Below are 19,122 nucleotides of genomic sequence, written 5' to 3' on the forward strand. Positions count from 1 at the left end.
AACCTGGGTGTGAAATCAAAGTTAAAGGAATTTAGGACTTCTTTTACCCTGAAATTGTCACACAGAAGGATGGGGAAAGAAAATGCACATTATTTCACCACAAGTAAAAATTTCTATGAGTCTGATAAGCTCTCTAGCTAGCAAATTACCAACCCCTTGCAGCTATCAGAATATGAGATACAAAGGAGGAAATGAAGCTGATGTGGCAGTTACCAATAGATACACAGTCCTGTAGTAACTTTGATCAGATTGTTAGTGCTGTCCCTAACAAAAGATAATTCTAACCTACAAAAATCAAGATAGAAAAGTACAGATGGTAAGTCAGTATGATAGAAAAAGAGAGAAAAAGCAAAGAATAATTATTCTTAGAGCAAATCACAGTATCACAGAATACTGACAGTCAAATCCTTGCTCCTGTGCAAAATTTCAGTCCAAATTCATGCTGTTTAATTTTCGGCATGTACCTGTCTATGTCTCTTTATTAGATATAAAACAGACTTAAGCAGCAACATAGGTACTTCCCCACCACTCAAGGATGTTATATGAATAAATGCTCTCAGGCTGGGACAGCTGTAAAAGTCCATGTAAGTTCCTGAGTCAGGGGAGCTGAACAGGAAACCCTCAGATGCAGTTTCATTGAAAGTTATCATTGTTAACCAGTGTAAAAGACAAGACCTCACTTCATTCACAAGCAAGATTCCACTCTTCCTGGTTTCAGAAACACTACCATGATCCCAAAGCTGGCATATGTTGGTGTTTCTGGAATTCAGAATGTTTTCCAACCTCCCCAAGGGCCTCAGAACCAGACAGCAAAAGCAGCCCCACTTCTCAGCAGGCAGGTTGTTGAGACTCTATGGAAGCAGAGCTCTGTGAGGGAAGCAATGAGTTATGCAAGTGAGCTGGTGGGGAACTTGGTAAACACTGGACAGGAACTTCTCTCTTTCCATCAGAACTCTACCTGGCATCACTACGAATCTAGAGAAGCTTTCAATCCTTACAGATCAGTGATTTTGGATAGAAAAGAACTGGAAAACTTCCAATCAGTTAAAAAGATAGGCAGTAGTGTTGGCTCACTAGTTGTCTAACCACTGGGTCAGGGTTTTGCAAATTTTACAGCCCAGAGGACAATAACAGAGGATGAGGAGCTCTCATCCCATGTACTTTCATAGGAAGCTTTCCCCTGAACAGAGGACAAACAGCCAAAAAATCAATAGCTGTGAATGAAAGTAGGTAAGAATGGGGACCAAAAAAGCTGAAATGTTCCACTGAGGCACAATATAATAAGCAGGGTAAGAATAAGTCATGAAGGACCTTAGAACACGTTTATTCGATGCATGGGGAGACAGAGTTAGCAGAAAGATGCAAACAAAGATGAAGGAAGGGATAAATCTGAAAACTAATCTTGAGAAATAATGCAGATAATAATAATTTCTCTAAAAGCAACTTACAGTTTTCTTACCTCATTAGATCCCAGTGTGCGTGGTCATGGATTAGGACAAACAGTGTGTGTGGATTCTGCATAGAGTTTTGTAAAAAGACTTTGAATTTCATTTGGGCTTCTGCATCCAGTTTCATAACATACTGTTCCACTCTCTGCTTTGTAAGATGTTCCTTTTCTAATCCAAGTTCTAATAATATACCTAAAAGAATAGAATAAATGTCAGTATTTCTGGATATGAATACATCTAAGAATGTTTTGTAAATCTAAAATTAAGCTTACTAATGAGCACCTGAGTGCCAGAGATGAAACAAAGTCTGTTGATAAGTCACTTCAGAGGGTGGAACACAAATCAAGAAATCAATTTTCTCGAAGGAACCCAAATCAAGATTCTGAGTGCTGGAATCAGCAATTGAGCAAATATGAGACAGCAATTTCTGAGCCACTGCCAGCTGGAATGGGCGAATTTGATGTCGTTCAATCTCATAACCTGGAAAAAGGCAAAATTCTGATTAGATATATGACCAAAGTCTAATCTAATGCAAAATGTTAAGAGTCTGGCAAAGAACGACTGATCTACTCTTTAAAGTATCTTGCTTATTTACAGGAGTTAATTTATGAATATCCATGTAGAATATGTAAAGAAATATTTCTGTATTTGGACTTTTGGGTCCTGTGTCTGAGACCTGAAAGTGATTTTGAATAGCATTTTGCTACCACAGAATGATGACTTAGAGCTTCAAACACTGTAATACTCAGTGGAACGAAGTGAACATCCCTCAGTGTAAATCTGAATATTCCAAGATATGAGTTGCTGATTGCCTCAGGACCTTTGCCACAGGAGCATCTAACTGTGCACCCAGAACCTGGTGTCCAGTGCCCTACTCTGTTACCTCTTTAGAACGTCCTCCTTACTTGTACACACAGCTGTTCCAGCTCCATTCACTGCTGTTGGTTTGTTCACTGAAGCAGACAGTGATGAAGAGATGTGTCCTTGGTTTTCTTGATAAAATTTCTCCAGCAAAAGATCAATGTCACCCTCTGTCAAATTGAAGGGATAGTGGAATAGACATCCATGTTAATAAGAGCTGCATTTCATATTGATTTTTGGCTTGTAGATCTTAAAAACTTTATATGTATTTGCTAGCTATCCCACCCTTGGCTTGCTGGCTATTTTATACAGGAACCCTGTTTTTACAGAGTATCACTAGAAAAATGAGAACCAAGTCAGAGAATGACAAACCATCTCTGCAGATCAGCTAGGACATACATGGAATGTGGTAGAAAACTAGCCTCAAGGCCCTGATGCAAACCACCAACAACAAAGACATGAAACTGGATTAGTTTATGTTCAGATCAGGGATCCATAGTGTTCACTAACAAGGATTACAAGAAAGTTGAGAAAAATCTGATAAACATTTCCTAAAACTCTAACATTTCTGAGAGACAGAAAGAAAAATAATTTCTAATACAGCCAAAGGAAATACATGAGTTTTGTAACTATACACAATGCTGAAGCAAGCACGCTATATTTTACTGAGGTATTGCATATATGCAAACATACCCCTTTCTATAGAGCAGGGGCCCTACTTACAGATGAAAGCTATGCAGACAGAACAGTATGCCTGACCCAGGCATTAGTATTTTCTCAGCACTTTAAAAGATGTTTGAACGTGTCTGCAGTGAGCTCAGAAAGGCAGAGCCTGTCCTGTGAAGAGCAGTCCAGTGAATATAGATGGCAACTATTTTTAGGATGCTCATTTACTTGTTCTGGTCAAACAATAGCAACAGCAGAGAACTCTATGACTCTCCGTGACTCTCTATGGTTTTCTTTGATTTTGAGAACCATACTTTGAAGATACAAAGATAAACAATACATAACTACAAGAAGATTTAAGGAAAATTAGATTCCCTTAAGCAGCCACTCAAAATATGACACATTCAGAAGGGTTCTTGTGATCTGTTTACCAACATGGCAAAGAAGACTGTGACATCCCATTAACACTGACAAGTATGCTGCATTTGCCCTAGTTGTGAGACATGGTTTACCTTCCCACATGGCTTGATCTGTCCCCAGATAATCCTGCCTGTCATAATTCTAAGTATACCCACTTAAAAATGATCCAGTGACCCTGTCTCTGTGCAATTTTCCTCTCTGTCCCAGGCATCACAATCAAGTTCAAAGTATTCTAAGTTGAAGGGGCAAATCCTACCTTTCATAAAATAGCTCTGATCTATCTGGTCCAAATGCTCACGGCAAAAGAATTTATACATTCATATGCATATGGACTTAAATAATATAAGGATGGATTTGCACAGATAATAATATGCTCAGTTATTTGCTGGCCTATTTTTATGAAACCAATGGATTTTAGAAACTGACAGTTTTAGGAGGAATTTCGATTAAACTGTACTTCCACAACTATGTCCTGCATTTCCCATGTATTTCTAACAGTGTCTTGCTTCTGGTAAGGAAATGAGAAAAGGTATTTTCTTAGATTAAAAGTTTCAGGGATCTGGAAACATGCCTCTTTACAACTTGTCAGGTACCTGGGCAGAGTGTGCTAAAGAAGGACCCCAGAGTTTCCACCTTCCCTGTGACCAGCTGATAGTTGACTTCTTTTTGGTAGTCTAAAGGACTGAGCATGCTCTCAGACAGAACTCTTGCTTGATACTTTCCTAAAAGACAAAAAAAAAAAAAAGGAATTTTGAAAACACCTCAAACTAAAGTTAAAAATGTTCTAAGTCATAATAAAAATACTCTAGAACGAAAAGAGTATCACACATACAAAAATGGCAGAGAAGAGTCTTTTATGTCTCCAACATATATATTTGCCAGACACATGTAAAATAGATTGATGTTTTACAATTCTTTGTATTTCCTTCCCAGTTTGGAAAGTATTTGATACAGGGTATAAAAAGACCATGTAATATTGAAAGGAATTACCCATTATCTTACAATCAAAATGAATCTTTGAATGGCCTTTCAAATTTATTTAATCATGAGGTTGTTGAAGAGAATGATATTGAGAGATCATCTTTTAGAAGCTAAGGAAAGGTTCTCTGCAGTAATATCCCAGCTGCACAGAGCAGGAGAGCTTTATGCACTGTGTGTGCTGTAACTCACAATTTTTTGTTTGTAGCCTTGACTGAGATGCTTTGGTGAGAAAATGAGCAACACCACTGGAGGTGGTTTGCTAGGGAAAGACTCAACTGTGCAGTGTCAGCTTGGGTTCATCAAAGACCATTACTGATTGGTCAAAGCTCTGCTTTGTGAGGCAAATTCTGGAACTCCAACCCAACCCCTCACAGCACTGAATTACTCTGGTTTGCAAGGAGATATCCTTGGGATATTACCTGTTATCACAATGCAGGAATCAATGGCTCGGTTTCTACTGGCACAGATGATCACCACGTAGTTTGTCTTTACTAATTTTCCTTCAATGAGGAGCTTGAACATTTCCGACAGCCCTTCTGCCAGGGAGTAGCTGCACTCAATGATGTGGACACTGTCGTTACAGGAGCTGGCTGCCAGCCCTGCCAGCCAGGGCAGCTGGGCTGAGGTCACCGGGGTGATGTGGCTGGGCACCTGGGGGAAGGCCTGGGGCACGGCCTGCTGGTACTGCCGGATCTCAGACAGGTGCGACTCCCGCCACGACCGCATCAGGATTTGCTCCAAGTCCTCAATCAAAGGCACCTGGTCTGCAGCTAAAAAAAAAGAAGAGGGAAATATTATGAAACAAATAAACAAAACTGTTGAGTTAAAAACATTTTTTTAAACCATGCTTCAGATTTCTGCATGCATTACTATGTTGCCTTTACTAGATGTGAAGCGGTCTTTTCAGTTTGAAATGCTTTTGCGGTACTCAGATAAAGCTGCCCTAATTTGAACCTGAGTACCATAGAAATATTTAAGAGGTTGAATGCTGCCTGTCTCAGCATAATAGTACTGCTAAACCACTGCAAGAACAGTGAATTACAGCTCTTTTCCTTTAAATTTCATTGCTGAGGTCCCAGATGATAGCAGAAACTAAACTTTGTATGTTTATAATTCAATCTGTGGGCTTCAAGACATAGTTACTTCATTTTGTTCCATAACCGTGAATTAAATAGTTTAATATCACATTATCAAAGATTCATATTTAGTACTGTCCTAATATTCCCCTTCTCGTTTGTCTGCCTGTAGTATATTCAATGTAGACTATCTGGATGTAGAACAATCTTACCTAGTTGAACAAGGTAGTAGACAGTCAGTAACAGCTGCATTTCCTCAGAAATAGGCTGTATTGTGGATGCACCATACTGTTCATATGCTCTAGATAAAGACTGTGAATTTCTGTAACAGGTGTACAACAAAGGACTCACTATCACATCATTAATGTTCCCACAAAGATACGGGAAGTTTCCATGACCTACAAAATAAAGTATGTACACAGCACATTAATTTCATAGTTTTCCATATGTGCACAAAACAGTTCTATTGGTCAGCCTCTTAAAATGGACCATCTGAGCATTGTTTAGGGGTGGGATATATCTTTACATCTCTTGCAAAAAAAAAGCAGCCTTGTTGTGGGGTTGGGGGGCTTACCTTTAAAAATAACTGGTCTTGCTTTACAGATTTTCAGCAAGTTGTCAGGAACTGAGACTGGTTCTCCTGAGCCCACCATTGGAGAGGAGGCTGGTCCCACCAAAGCAGAATGTGGTAAACATGACAGGCTTCCTCCATCTAAGATTTTAGACATATTATTACTGGAGTTAGGTCTGGTAATGATTTCCTCAAAGAGAAGTTATCCAGCATCAGCTCATACCCACATTTGCTACCAGTATTAATCACTTTTTATGGCTCTCTCAAACAGCTCATGACCTGTTACTACAACCCACACTATTATGCTGTCTTTGAGGACTAATGATGTCACTGCAACACTGGACATCCCCCATGCATCTAAAGATTTTGAAATGTTTATAAACAAACAGTTCCAGGTATGAATGCATAAATAGAGAGACTTATGTGATATTGTGTAGTTGTGATTACATATGTGGTTATGATTAGTTGAGTTCTGTGTAACATATTTAGTTTCACTCATTCTAAGCAGTTTTTATTGCTACAAGAAGAAAGAAAAAAATAAGATTCAATGTTGCTCAGGCATAACTTCTTTATGGTAATTTTTATGTAAAAATAGTACATTAAAAGAAAACATTTTGGGGAAACTGGCTTTATTTCACTGCATGTCACTCTGGTCTGTATCTACACTATAAAATCAAGTGCCAAGAATATTATGAAAAATAATTGAAACAATGGACAGTACTGTTATTATGGACTTGAGTTATGATACTAATTTTAATATTCCAAAGGTGTTTTGGTGTCTAAAAATGTGTCTAAAAGGCATCTGTAGGAATTTGTTAATGACTCAGTGACTGGAACCTAAGGTGAGTTCAGCTCAGGGCCTCAAAAACAAATCAATGGAAATAAAGCATCTAGGTGAGCACAGAGAAATCTCTCCTAAGAATCTGCATGTGTCTTTAAAATAATTCCTCTTTCTCCCCATTATTTTCTGAATACTGGAACAAAATCATTACTTTGGGTATAGCTTACCATTTTTTATTCTGTTTGGAGCCTGTGGGTTGGGCTGCAAGTTCCAAGTTTCAGTGGACGATGGAGATTCTGGTGACCAACCTTTATGGCGCTTTTTTGGAGGCCCTGTATTTGTTAATGTGCCTGAATGTTTCAGAGAAATGTTAGAATAAAATGTATACAAGTTTGTGCATGGTAATTCAATATGCTTTGATAGATTCAATGTATTCAATGAGTATGGTAGTAGAAAAGCTCAAGCTTATGAATATAATAATTTTGTGTGGTTTATTTTACTTTGTTGTGTCCTGTTTAAATTTTTTGGAAATTTTTGGTGCCAAGAACTCTTAATTATCCAGATTTTCCTTATCTTATGTCAATGCTTTCTGTCTACTAAGAAAAATACAGTATACAGTAAGAGACATACTATGAATCCTTAAAAGTATTAATATTTTGAAGTCAAGACTGTGGGCATTTTGGTCCTTTTATTTCTGAACACATGACGCAGTGTTACATGTAACTTATTGAAAAATAATATTCTCAAGAGTTCAGAGTAATAGTAATAAACCTCTGAGTTCTTTTTAACAATTTCCCCATTTACAGGATTTTTGCCACTTCTTGCTGATTCCATCTTTGGATTTATGTTATTCCAAATTAACTCCTATCAAACTGCTTCTACACCCTCCTGCCGATGTACAGCTTCAATTTGTTTTTCAATAAAAACAACTTTATCACAGTTTCTCTAGGAGATCCTGATGAGTAATTTATTTCCTTTCGTCATTTTCATGAGTCTCCTTGTGCACCCCTGCAAACTGCTAAAAAGATGAGCTTCCACTAACATCAAGAATTTCTAACTATTGTGAGTCAGTGGTCCTCCGGGAATTGCTCAGAAGTTGCAAGATTGAGCTGTTTCTGTTGGTGGCCATGACTGCACAGAGGTTGTAACACAGCTTCACCCTGCCAAGGCTGCGTCTCCTGGCAGAATAGTTACTCCCACATCAAATGTGAGGCAACATAAGAATTTCATATAAAAAAATGGGTTTAATTTTGAAAATTTTATTAAAGATAAACTCGAGGTCTTCAGATCTAGAAGATGATTGTCCTCTTGCAGATCCTCACACAGAGGTTTCCAATGACTTTGTCCTTACACTTCTACCACGCGAGGGCAGCCTTTGGCCATTTGTGCTGCTCATCCTTTCTCTTGGTTCCCTGGCATAGCGGTGGGACAAAGTCACTCGACACTTAGAACAACAAAGGATTTTTTATTTGACAGTGCTGTGCTCTTTCCTGCAGATATGTTGATATGTGAACTTAATCCTTTGGAAGTGAATTAGCAATAATGTGCTGCTGCATGGAAAAAAGAGATTAAGAGCCTGAATGGGCAGAGAAGAAGAATTTGTCTGTGATGCCAGCAGGGGAACTTGGGAAGACTTATCCTAAAATAAAGCTACAGTTTGTTTCTAGCCTTAGTGAAAACTAATTTTCTTTCTTAAACAAGCCAGTGACAAAAAGCAATTACCAAAAAACACGATAATAATACTTGAGTGAGGACAGTTTCTTAATTCAGAGCCAGTTGCCAAAGTCTAGCTCTCCATCTCAAGGTGAACTGCAACAGCTCAACAGGAACTGCAATAGGAGTCATCCTATGAGTGATAACTTATAAATATTTCTTAATTCCCTTCACAAAATCTGTTGGTAAAATCTATGCAAACTGACACATTCTTTAAGAACCTGGATTCAGAATCTGGTCTGTGTCTCTATTAAATGAATGAACTATAAATATGAGGAAAAAATCCAGTTAATATGATGAACTGTAAACAAAACTGTGGCTGAAAACATACAAAGATTTTTTTTCCAGGAAATTAATCCAGAAAAGAGTATTGTGGTCAGAAAGGACTCGGAAGGGAATGGTAATTTCTAGTCATTCAGGAAATTAGAGTCATGATAGAATTTGTTCAATGCTTGTGAACGTAACACATAGAGTTTAGGGTTATTAAACAACAAATCCATACAAATACCTAATACTGAAGGTCTTGTCAGAGCAGACAGGTTATTTTTTGTCAACTGCTGTTTAGGTGATTCCTTGCCATTATAAACTGCTGAGCTGAACGCAGCTGTTGAAGGGATGTGATCTATGGCTGCAGCTGACAAGAAAAAAAAAAAAACAAAGTATTTACATTAAACATTTCTAGGTCAAGATCCTCAGTTAATAAAACAAACCAATCATTTCACCATCTACTTTAATAGAGCCATCGGGACCTGCTCAAGAGTGAATACAATGCTGAATGAAACAATTCACTTCTGACCTCCTACTCCCAATTAAATGCCTGGGCAAAATCTGATTCTTCAATTAAGTGCATATGTCAGAAGCTGTAGCTTCTTTGCATGACCCTGGCTCTTACATAAAGGCTACCAAGAACCAAGCAAAAGACAGATGTTTAAAATTTACTAAGCCTCCATCCCAATCTTTCTCTAAGATTTTTTTTAACTATGCTGCATTTTAAAAAGTAGGTATTCTCAAGCCTAATATGCTTGTAATTAATGCAGCTTTTTTGTAACATCTGAGGGGAAAAAAAAGGCAATCTGTTATCATAAAGAGATTGATGATTTGTTCTAGAAGGGCACCAGTATTCCTGATCACGACTATTTAGCAGGCTTCCATCTCACACAGAGAATAGAATATACCCACCACAGATGTGCTTCAGCTCCCCTGTGTAAAAACCCAGGAAAAACCTCTAATAGTCACAAGACACTAAAGAGCTGTGTTCATTATGAAGAAGCTCAGAGAGAGCACTCTAGCCTCTATCATCTATCACCTTTCATTTATGTCAAGTTAATGGAAAAGCAAAGGTCTCTGAAAGAATTTTTAATACAAAGTTACACATATGGACCACTAGTTTGTTCTTTCATATAAAAGTCACTTTTCTCAGCAGAAGAAAAAATTCACATCTTTTAAGCCAATGCCCATATAATGTCTGTTTTGAAAAGGATTCTATTCTGGTCATAGCATAAAATAGACTGGATCAGAAAAAAACCCTAAATTACTCTGGATCCTGTAACAGTTGTCATCTGTGACCAGAAAAGTGACTGCTGGAAAAACACTTCAGAAATAAGGGCTTCTTAAAACATTTTGGTTTGGTTCAACTGTGAGCAAGCTGGAGAATACCTATTTACTATCTGCTAGCCTTTTATACATAAACCCGACATGAGAAAATGGACAGCAAGAAGCCTTCAAAGTATAATTGCCTTCTTTGTTTGTAATAGATCTCTAATTCTATTCAACTGGTTTTATTAGGCAATGTGCTTGTTTATTTGCCTTTGCATTCACACAAGTACACCCAAATACACAAGCACACAAGAGTTAAGTGGAAGTGGAACCCCAGAGTGTTTTCCTTCTAGGGGGTACCTGTTTGCTGAGTCCCAGCTGGAGCACTGGGATTTGCGGGTGGGAGAGGCTCGCTGGAGGTGCTTCCTGAGAGGCCTGAACTTTCTGGCAATTGGAACAAGGTGCTCGAGCAGGTACTGGTTGAAGACTGCCGGCCTCTGAACTCTTAACAACAAAAAAAGAACCCTCTTTACCTTTCTGATAATTTCACACACGAATTGCTTAGAGGCTACAGCACATGGAATGAAGGAACCAATGTCTTCAGACATGCCAGGCTCATACTGTGTCAGACAATGGCTTTTACAGCTGCTCCAGCAGTCACCTGGCTTTAAAGAGTCTTTCAAATGATCTCTCTTAGCTTTACACAGACACCAGTCCCCATGATAGCTGAGCTTGGATGATGAAAACCAGAGCTTGAGGAAGACAGCTTCATTATCTTACCTGCCCCTTTCCAGCAGATTACAGATCCTTTGGTCAGAGCTCCCTGTGCATTCCTGACCAGATAATACTTTAAGTGTTTCTGTTTCTTGGGCTGAGTAGTCAGTTTAAGATTAATGTGATTTGAGAATTCTGTAAAGTAGCAGAAACCCTTCTTGCCACAGCCAACACAATTGCCAGAGAAGCCTGATAAAATAAACAATACACATAATCCAATGAGATAGGTGGGTCACTATTAATAACATTCAAACATGACTCTTTCCAGAGAAAGGCTGTATTTATGTTTTGGGTTTTTGGTTGGTTTCTTTCACAGAGTGAATTTTTTAGTAATGTTTTCCTCAAAAAAAGTATTTGCACTTTGTATAGAAAGTGTATTGCAATTTGAATAACAGACTGCAAAAACACAGCCCCACATTTAAAAAACAAATAAAATGGGCCATATCTTTCATTTTCTCCCATAGAAAAAGGTCACAATTCCTATTTATTACCTACCTGTGAAAAGTTTCTGACTGAAGAGCACTGAGTTAATTGCTTAACCCCAGCCCTGTTCAGCACCACAGCACGTACAGGCTTCGCTTCTCTTTCAGTTTTCATTGACATATCAATCAATTTCACTGAATTTTACTTCACTCAATTCAATGAAACATGCAATTAAGTCTCAAGAAATTAAGTGTATTTAACCCACTATATTTAAATAGATTTAAACATATTCAAATACCAAGTTCCTACTACAGGTGCTATTTTAGAGAGGAGAAAATACTAAAGCATTCCTGGGCTATTAAACTAAAATAGCTTTGTCAAATTATGGCTGGACTGTGTCAGCACTTCACAGCAGTTGAAACTATTTATGATTACAGGAACAAAGTGTCTGCAACTTTTATAGACACAACAGAGACACAGTCCTTCCCCGTAAAGCTTTTTGTGCTCAGGCTTGATGGGGCATTTGCAGTGATACTGCCATTTCCTCTCACTCTGAGACACACAGCTTGAGCCTCAACAAGGGGCTCATGGTGCTGATATCATTAGCATCGTAAATAAGGGCACTGCTCACATAGCTGCCTTAACAGTCTTCTTTTTTTTGTCCATTTAACAAAGTATTTCTTAGGACATTTTCATCTTCCATAAGATTACTGCAGCTATCTGAAAATACTTTTATTAATTATTATTATTATCATCATCATCATCCTCCTCCTATATGGAGAAATTAAAAGATAATCTTGCCCATGGAAATTTTCTCTCTGTTCCCTACACATGGCCTGAAGTGTATCTTTTCTTTCATTTTAATCCTATGTAATGCACATTTTTATGTGTAATGACAGGAATTGAAAAGGATCTATTCAGTGAATTCAAACATGGTAAAAATAAAAGAAATATATTACACATAAGGCCTACCTATTGTCTAGGAAAAAATGGAATAAAGGATCAATAATATGGTAAATGAAATTAAAAGCCATTTATGAAATTTATTATTTCAATCACGTATCTCAAACAAATTAAATTTATAAACTAATGGTCAATACTTTTTTCTTTCTGTAAAGTACAAGCACTAAAACATAATGTTCTGTAAACACCTGTTGCTTGGTTTTCAACCTGAGTACTTTCATTAGTTTTCAAAAGGTTCAGAAGAATTTATTAAAAACTAAAGTTGATGTGGAGATTGGTGTGGTATCCATGGGAACAAGTGGCTAACAGCCATTGAAAGCTGCCTATTATCTCTGATCCTAGTCAGTGGGATGGTAAAAGTCATTGTGACTCATAAAATCAGGACAAGTCATGACTCTGCAGAATCCTCTGTGTTATATCAGTCAGCACAAAAGCATCTGTCTAACATCACAGAGCCTTGAGTAGCTGCAATAAAAGCTACAACAAAAGGAAACAAAATTAGAACGGATGTGGCAAAAGCTGTAGTGTTTGCATGCATTTTATGCCGATTAAGAAATCATCAAAAATGCTTTCGCTAGTAAATGAAAACTTCCCATGTATTTGGCAGCACACAGAGCATCACAGCAGCAGCACTGCAATTTTTGCTTGGTTGCCACTTACTTACAAGACCACACATGTTTTCAAATTTACTCGGTTTTTTTCCAAAAGTACACTTTTCAGGTTTTATCATTTTGCTGGGATTGTCTTAACAAACCCAAATGCTGAAGTATTTGTTCAATCCACGTTGGATAGTAGACACAAAATCTTGTCATTTGGACTTCAGATTTGCAGATCAGTTTTGTAAATTACATCTGTCCAAAACAGATTTAGTAATAACTTCTTCCTTTTGCCCTAAAAAAAACCCTTTTGCCCTAATCACCTATTCTTAACTCTGCAGCATCTACTGGAAAATTAGTTTACATCCTATATAGCATACAGGTGAGACCTAATAAGGATGAAACAGATCTAAATTTGCCACTTGTTTTGAAAAGCCCTTGGAGGACATTTTATAAATTTATTTTTTAATTTTTCTTTAAGTCAAATGATCATCTTTCACCTCAAGTTTCTCCAGCCCCTCTGAGTGAGACTGAGTCCTTTCCTGCAAGCTCCTGCCAACACCCTTTTCCATCCCATTCCCTGTGTGACACTCTTCAGTGACAGCCACTGCTTCATTAATGCAGCTCAGCCCTGACACCACAGATACAACACAGCATGCTCTTACAGTTCCAATGCAATAAAATGCTGTTCAGTCATTTCTCATTGCAGGGCTCTGCCACCCCTGCTCAGAGCATTTTATGTGGCAGATTGAGTAACACTGAGAACCCAAACATTTCATCATCCTCTGAATGCCCTGTTCATACCATCGCCCAAGGCAGCAGCTGATAGAGGGGACAGCTTGTTTCATAAACAAGCTGCATTAAATATTCTTCCATACATTATAGAGAGGACAAAGGTCAGGGGAGTTGGGGCAGCCATAAGGTGACTCAATATATCTATGTCATGGGATTGATTTCACAAGAGAATTAGAAATCAATGCCTGGAGTTTAGGGGCTAAAAGCCTTTCACCTTTCGGTCATTGGTTCATACTGAGCTCAGTTCAGTTGTGACTAAAGGCTGCTCCCCTCTGAAGTTTGTTTAATCAGAAGGTATTTGATTGTATCTGTGATTTATCATATGCATTTGCTTGAATTTGCTCACATCACAATGATCAGTTGTCCATAATTTAAAAAGCTCTTCCACAGCAGGGACCTTGTGCTCTGAAGAAAGACCTTGGACCAAAGGTTATGAAACCTGACCTACCTTCTTACTGAGAAAATGAACCATTTTCATGAACCATAAATGAAAGGGATCTACAGTGAGCTTCAGAAGGGAAGGACAGCCACTCAATATTGCATAATCAAATCTTTCATAAAGTGCAGAAAATTTTCTTCTTGTTTCTCTTTTAAATGAGTAATAGGCTTTTAATTAACATGAAAATATTTTGGTGGAAAGTTTGCAGGTTGCTTTAACAAAGAATGATTATATTTTCAACCTTTCACCACAAGTATTTTTTCTTTTCAGTTCTACTCACAGAAAAAGGCACACAAACACTGACAATGCTCCGTGGTTTTTCCACCTACACAGTACTACTCCGTTTGAGGACTGAAATCCCATGTTTAAAAAATGAATAAAATCAATATGGTCAAGCAGGAGAGCTCCATTGTATGGAACCTCAGTACTGTTACAAAAGCTCAACAGATCATTGCATATTTATAAGAAGCAGTCACAGTACTTTATGCCACAATGTTTTCATCTTACATACAGCTTACAATGCAAGCAAACTAATCTTTTCCTCTGCCATTCTGACCTCAGGGACCCACTGGAAAAAAAGGGATTTCTTGTTGCCTGCTAGGAAAATAGGCAGCTGTTTGGTCTTTTGGAAAATGATGGGTGAATAGCTGCTTTGTTTATCATGAGAGACTCCCCTGAAGAGCGAGAACCAGAAAAAAAAAACAAAACAAGAAGAGAAAAAAACCCTTTTGGAGTGATATATGCTTGCTGCTTTAATTAGGAAACAATAAATATCTCACTATCACAGATCACTTCCTCCATCTAAGCATTCCTTTAGACTGCATAAAAATCCAAGAAACAGCTTCCTAAAGGTAAAAACCCAAAACTGTTTTGCAAAGCAGTTAAACCAGTGATCTAACACGATTAATAGAATCATATGAGGAACATGCCTACAGACAGAAAACATTTTCATCGTCAAAAATACAGTCTTTTACAGAAACTGTTGAGGTTTTCTTCCTATGGAATAACACATCAATTGTAAAAATTAAAAAACAAACAACCTCCAACAGAAATGACTTTCAAATCACAAGCACATCTGCCTTGATGGTGGAATAACTTAGTAGCATTATCAGTAAAATGGCACATGCCACAGAGAAATATCAACAGCCCCAAATGAGAACAAGATCATAAGACAAAATCTGGCCCTGAAACTACTGATATATTTCCTGCTTTCTTCTGGTCTTTTTGTACAATCCACAGGCAGCTTCACAAACATATGCAGCAGACCATAAGAATCAGGAAACTATTGGGTGACTCATTGGTGCCTTCTCTCTTTAAATAAACTCTTTTGAAAACAGTACTGAGTAATAGTTGCCTTACAAAAATACAGTATATTAAGAGGAAAAAGCATAAAATAAGGCAAAAAAACCCCAAAACAACAACAACAACAACAAAAAACCCTAGTGAGGTTGAAGGGTTACAAATCCTTTTTCTGCATTACCAACAAGCCTTACTAAAAGTGTGGGATATACTCTCATGACAGTTAATTTCAATTCAAAATGAATCCAATTCAATTTCCCTCTAAGCTTACAACGACTTGAAGGGACCACTTTCCATGCTGTTTCAAAAGGCCAACATATTTGACGGAGTACTGCCTAAAGTCAGAATACCAAAAATAAAGCTTCCGTGCTGTCTGGAAAAGCAAGACACTAAACAGTTTCCTTTCTTTATATGACGTGTTTTCAATTTAAATCTACTGCCAGACAGAGATCACTGTGCTACATTAATAGATTATTTAGAGCAATGATGGTTCTGGTTTTTATCCCACTGAGTGTCCGAAACCATGAGGCTACTCATGTCTGATTCTAATTTTACTTCTCGTGACTTGACTTGCACTGACATATGAAAACCTGAATCAAACAATCATTTCTATCCACAGTATGCTCTATTGTACAAATAGTATACATCCTTATGTCAGTATGATATTGTTTTTTTGGATCTTAAAGTATGCAAGTTCTTTTATATTTGAGCTTGTTGTAGAATACATAAAAGTCATATTACAGAGTTACTAGAATTCTCTGCAAAACAAAGTGATTCACTGGGGTTTAAGTGTATAACAGCAGTCTAAAATAAGCATTTAAATGGTTTCAGGAAACTAAAATGTATTAAATAAGCAAACTGAGGATGAAAGTAGCATAAAACCCTCCCAATTACGTTCCTGTTGCCTTTTTCTGTTCTTGTTTAGCACGCAATTAACAAATACACTACTTCCTCTCTGCTAACAGCCTAAGGAGCTTAAGCTGTTAATAGTGCTAGCACTGAATGACTTGAGTGGTACAACATTCCTGTCTTTATCTTTAAAATGACAACACGTGGGTGATTTACAGCCCTCCTAATTCTTTTACAATCACTGGTCAAATGCACTGTGACCAATCCAATTCTACAAGATCACATAGGAAAAGAAATTACTGTACATAGAATCACATTATGCACCTTCACACTCCACTGTCAACCCAAATGCCTTGAAGAGCTGCTCAAACTGAGATAACAATTGAGTTCACGTCATATCCCTCAGTGTTTGTGAAAGAAATCTCTTCAAATTCTTGGAAAATGTGTTGCTTTTGTTATTCAAAGCTCAGACTGGTGCACAAATACATGATGCATCATTTTTTTGGTTAATTATGAAAACAATATATATGAACCCAAGAGTGTCTGGTTACAAAATGAGTTCCCTCTCCAGTTATGCACCACCTTTCCCAATATAAAAAATATTGCATTCTAATAATATTAATTTCATTAATTCACATAATTGCAGATCTTCCTTATTTGGCTTGATTTGGATGAAGTTAATGACAATCAGAAAGACTGTAATAAAAACAGATAGAAGGACCTATTTTTATGTCAGAAGTTAAACTTTTAATTAGATTAAACACAATAAATTGAAGCATCCTCCTAAGAGTATTTTTCAAACCCACAATATTAACTGATCACACATATAGAAAAAATTTCAACTTCTAATCACTCACATTTATTTATATTGTGATGATTGTAAAAAGTCATAGGTTAGGATCCAGAACCCAGGCTATTGTTCAAACACAGTGGAGGATGTTATCCCTATCTCCATTGAAATCAATTTGAAATGGTTATTATTTTTTGTCATCTAAACTATCATTAAACTGTTTACATGTATATAAGAGCCTGAAATTTCCACTTGACCAGCCTCCACTCTGTACACATCTGTATTTGGAAAGCTAAAACAGACACAGGCAGCAGTTCAACCAGTCCAGTCACCAGATGTGGAGTTCCAGCAGGTAGGATATGCACCACTCAAATAATGACTTTAGCCATGGGCTAATGGACAGAAGATGATGAAACACCTCTAATGAAGTGGCTCACTCTGTATCTTTCCAAAGCAAACAGCCAGCTCTGACTTGATAGCTTCTTGTGCATGACCTGTGAGCATTACTGGAGATGTGGAATAGAAATAAGATCTGCTGAACTCAAAAAACAATTAGCTATTAAGTGAAGCACAGAAGAATCCAGTTACTGCAGTCAGACACTTACCCAACAGGGCATTGCGCCCGTTGTCATCTGGCAGGAATCTTTTATCCACAGCACACACTAACAGGTGATCAGGTAAATTTGGTGACTTTGCACCAACAAGTAAAAATCCAGATGGCACCTCAATATGTTCATTAGAAATTGAAACCAGTCTCAAATCTTTACCGGCCTGGCAGAAACCTAGAAAAAATCAATTCCACTTATTTTAAGTTGACAAGATGTTTTTGTTCCCAGCTCACAATTGTCTTCATTAAAGGACTTCTTATATTTTTAATGAAAAACAAAGTCTTACACTAAGATCAAGGGCATACTAATGATAATTTTCTTCCCTGCATTTTGGTCAGCCATAAACAAACAAAAATTTGAAACCATACAATGAAGTTTCTCTTGGTGGTAGATTGTAACCTTCATATTTATGAGACTCATCACTATCATCATAACTTAATTCAGACATTCAAAAAGGGAGAAAACACTTCTCAAAATCTGGTGAATTTCACCAGCTTTTCCTGTGTTTTCAAGTATTTTTTTATGGCTTCATAGAATAAGACACACTTTAAATAGAGTGATGATAAGGCAATAAGAATTATCACACTCATTTTAGCAAATTCCATGCCTTCAGACTCCACATTTTAAAGCCTATGTTGCCTCAAAGAAGAGAAGTTCTGTCCTTTTGCCAGGCATTCCAACACAAATGCTTATCTGACACCGAACAAAGGCCCTGTCAAACAGAAGAGCAACTGAGTGCAATCCAGCTTTATCTGGCAGGTAATGAACACTGACATTTTTTGGATTTCTATATTGTAGAGATTATCTCATTCTGACAAATTATAGCGGAAACAGCCCAAATTCAACCCTTTTCAGTAGGGCAAATGCTTCTGACAGCACAGTTTGTATTCCTACCATCAGTAGTGCAACATCCTTCTGGGGGAGGCTTCATCTGGTAAGAAACAGGAGGACTATTTGATTCTGAGCCTTCTTCTTCCTCCTCTTCTTCTTCTTCTTCCTCATTATCTGCTCTGCTGCCTGCTGTAAATTACCATAGCATAAATTACTTGGACAACAGAAAATGCTGGCAACAAACCAGTGAGTGAACATGGTGACCCAGTTACAGAAAGTATTAGAGCAAACTGGATTCTCTACTCTTGACAATGACTTTACTGTTGCCAACTCTTGCTAGTTGTTGTTTCTTAAAGCTCCAACTTCCAGTCATGCTTATGATAGAATGCCTTTAACCAAGAAAATAAAGATGTTAGTTTCTGTGCAAAAGAACTTCAAAACCATGACTCAACTGCACCTGAGAAAGTAAAACACTTTAAAGGACAAATAAAAAGAACCCTTACTAATTTTTAAAACCTTACTCTTTTAAGATGAGTGCACAATTTTTAGGGGATGAGCTTCTAATGTTTGGACTCTTGCTGATCAAAACAGTGTAACTGTATCCTTTGTTTATAATATTAACAGCCAATAAAACCCACAGTCATTGGCTTTTTGACACTTTAGAATGTCCTGGCTACAGTCCAAGTACAGAGTTCATTAATT

At 37.5% G+C, this 19,122-nt stretch overlaps 1 protein-coding gene across 8 annotated transcripts in view; it reads right to left on the reverse strand.

Moving 5' to 3' along the window:
- GREB1 (growth regulating estrogen receptor binding 1) overlaps nucleotides 1–19,122 on the reverse strand; it is an 88,755-nt gene that overhangs the window by 33,131 nt on the left and 36,502 nt on the right. For 7 of the 8 annotated variants that reach the window (XR_010083877.1, XR_010083875.1, XR_010083876.1 and 4 more), the window contains 13 exons: nucleotides 18,484–18,609; nucleotides 17,587–17,763; nucleotides 10,834–11,016; nucleotides 10,414–10,557; nucleotides 9,026–9,151; nucleotides 7,032–7,154; nucleotides 6,027–6,164; nucleotides 5,665–5,850; nucleotides 4,796–5,146; nucleotides 3,989–4,117; nucleotides 2,354–2,479; nucleotides 1,731–1,928; nucleotides 1,460–1,640 (listed from right to left, as the gene is read on the reverse strand). Coding sequence is in view for 5 of the 8 variants with exons in the window: in XM_063424836.1 (XP_063280906.1) it covers nucleotides 1,460–1,640; nucleotides 1,731–1,928; nucleotides 2,354–2,479; nucleotides 3,989–4,117; nucleotides 4,796–5,146; nucleotides 5,665–5,850; nucleotides 6,027–6,164; nucleotides 7,032–7,154; nucleotides 9,026–9,151; nucleotides 10,414–10,557; nucleotides 10,834–11,016; nucleotides 17,587–17,763; nucleotides 18,484–18,609 (2,188 nt within the window). In the remaining 3 variants the exon portion in view is untranslated. The remainder of the gene's footprint in view (nucleotides 1–1,459; nucleotides 1,641–1,730; nucleotides 1,929–2,353; nucleotides 2,480–3,988; nucleotides 4,118–4,795; nucleotides 5,147–5,664; nucleotides 5,851–6,026; nucleotides 6,165–7,031; nucleotides 7,155–9,025; nucleotides 9,152–10,413; nucleotides 10,558–10,833; nucleotides 11,017–17,586; nucleotides 17,764–18,483; nucleotides 18,610–19,122) is intronic. The other variant, XM_063424844.1, reaches the window with a different exon arrangement.

The sequence above is a fragment of the Prinia subflava genome, chromosome 2 (assembly GCF_021018805.1).
Source record: "Prinia subflava isolate CZ2003 ecotype Zambia chromosome 2, Cam_Psub_1.2, whole genome shotgun sequence".
Lineage (NCBI taxonomy): Eukaryota > Metazoa > Chordata > Aves > Passeriformes > Cisticolidae > Prinia > Prinia subflava.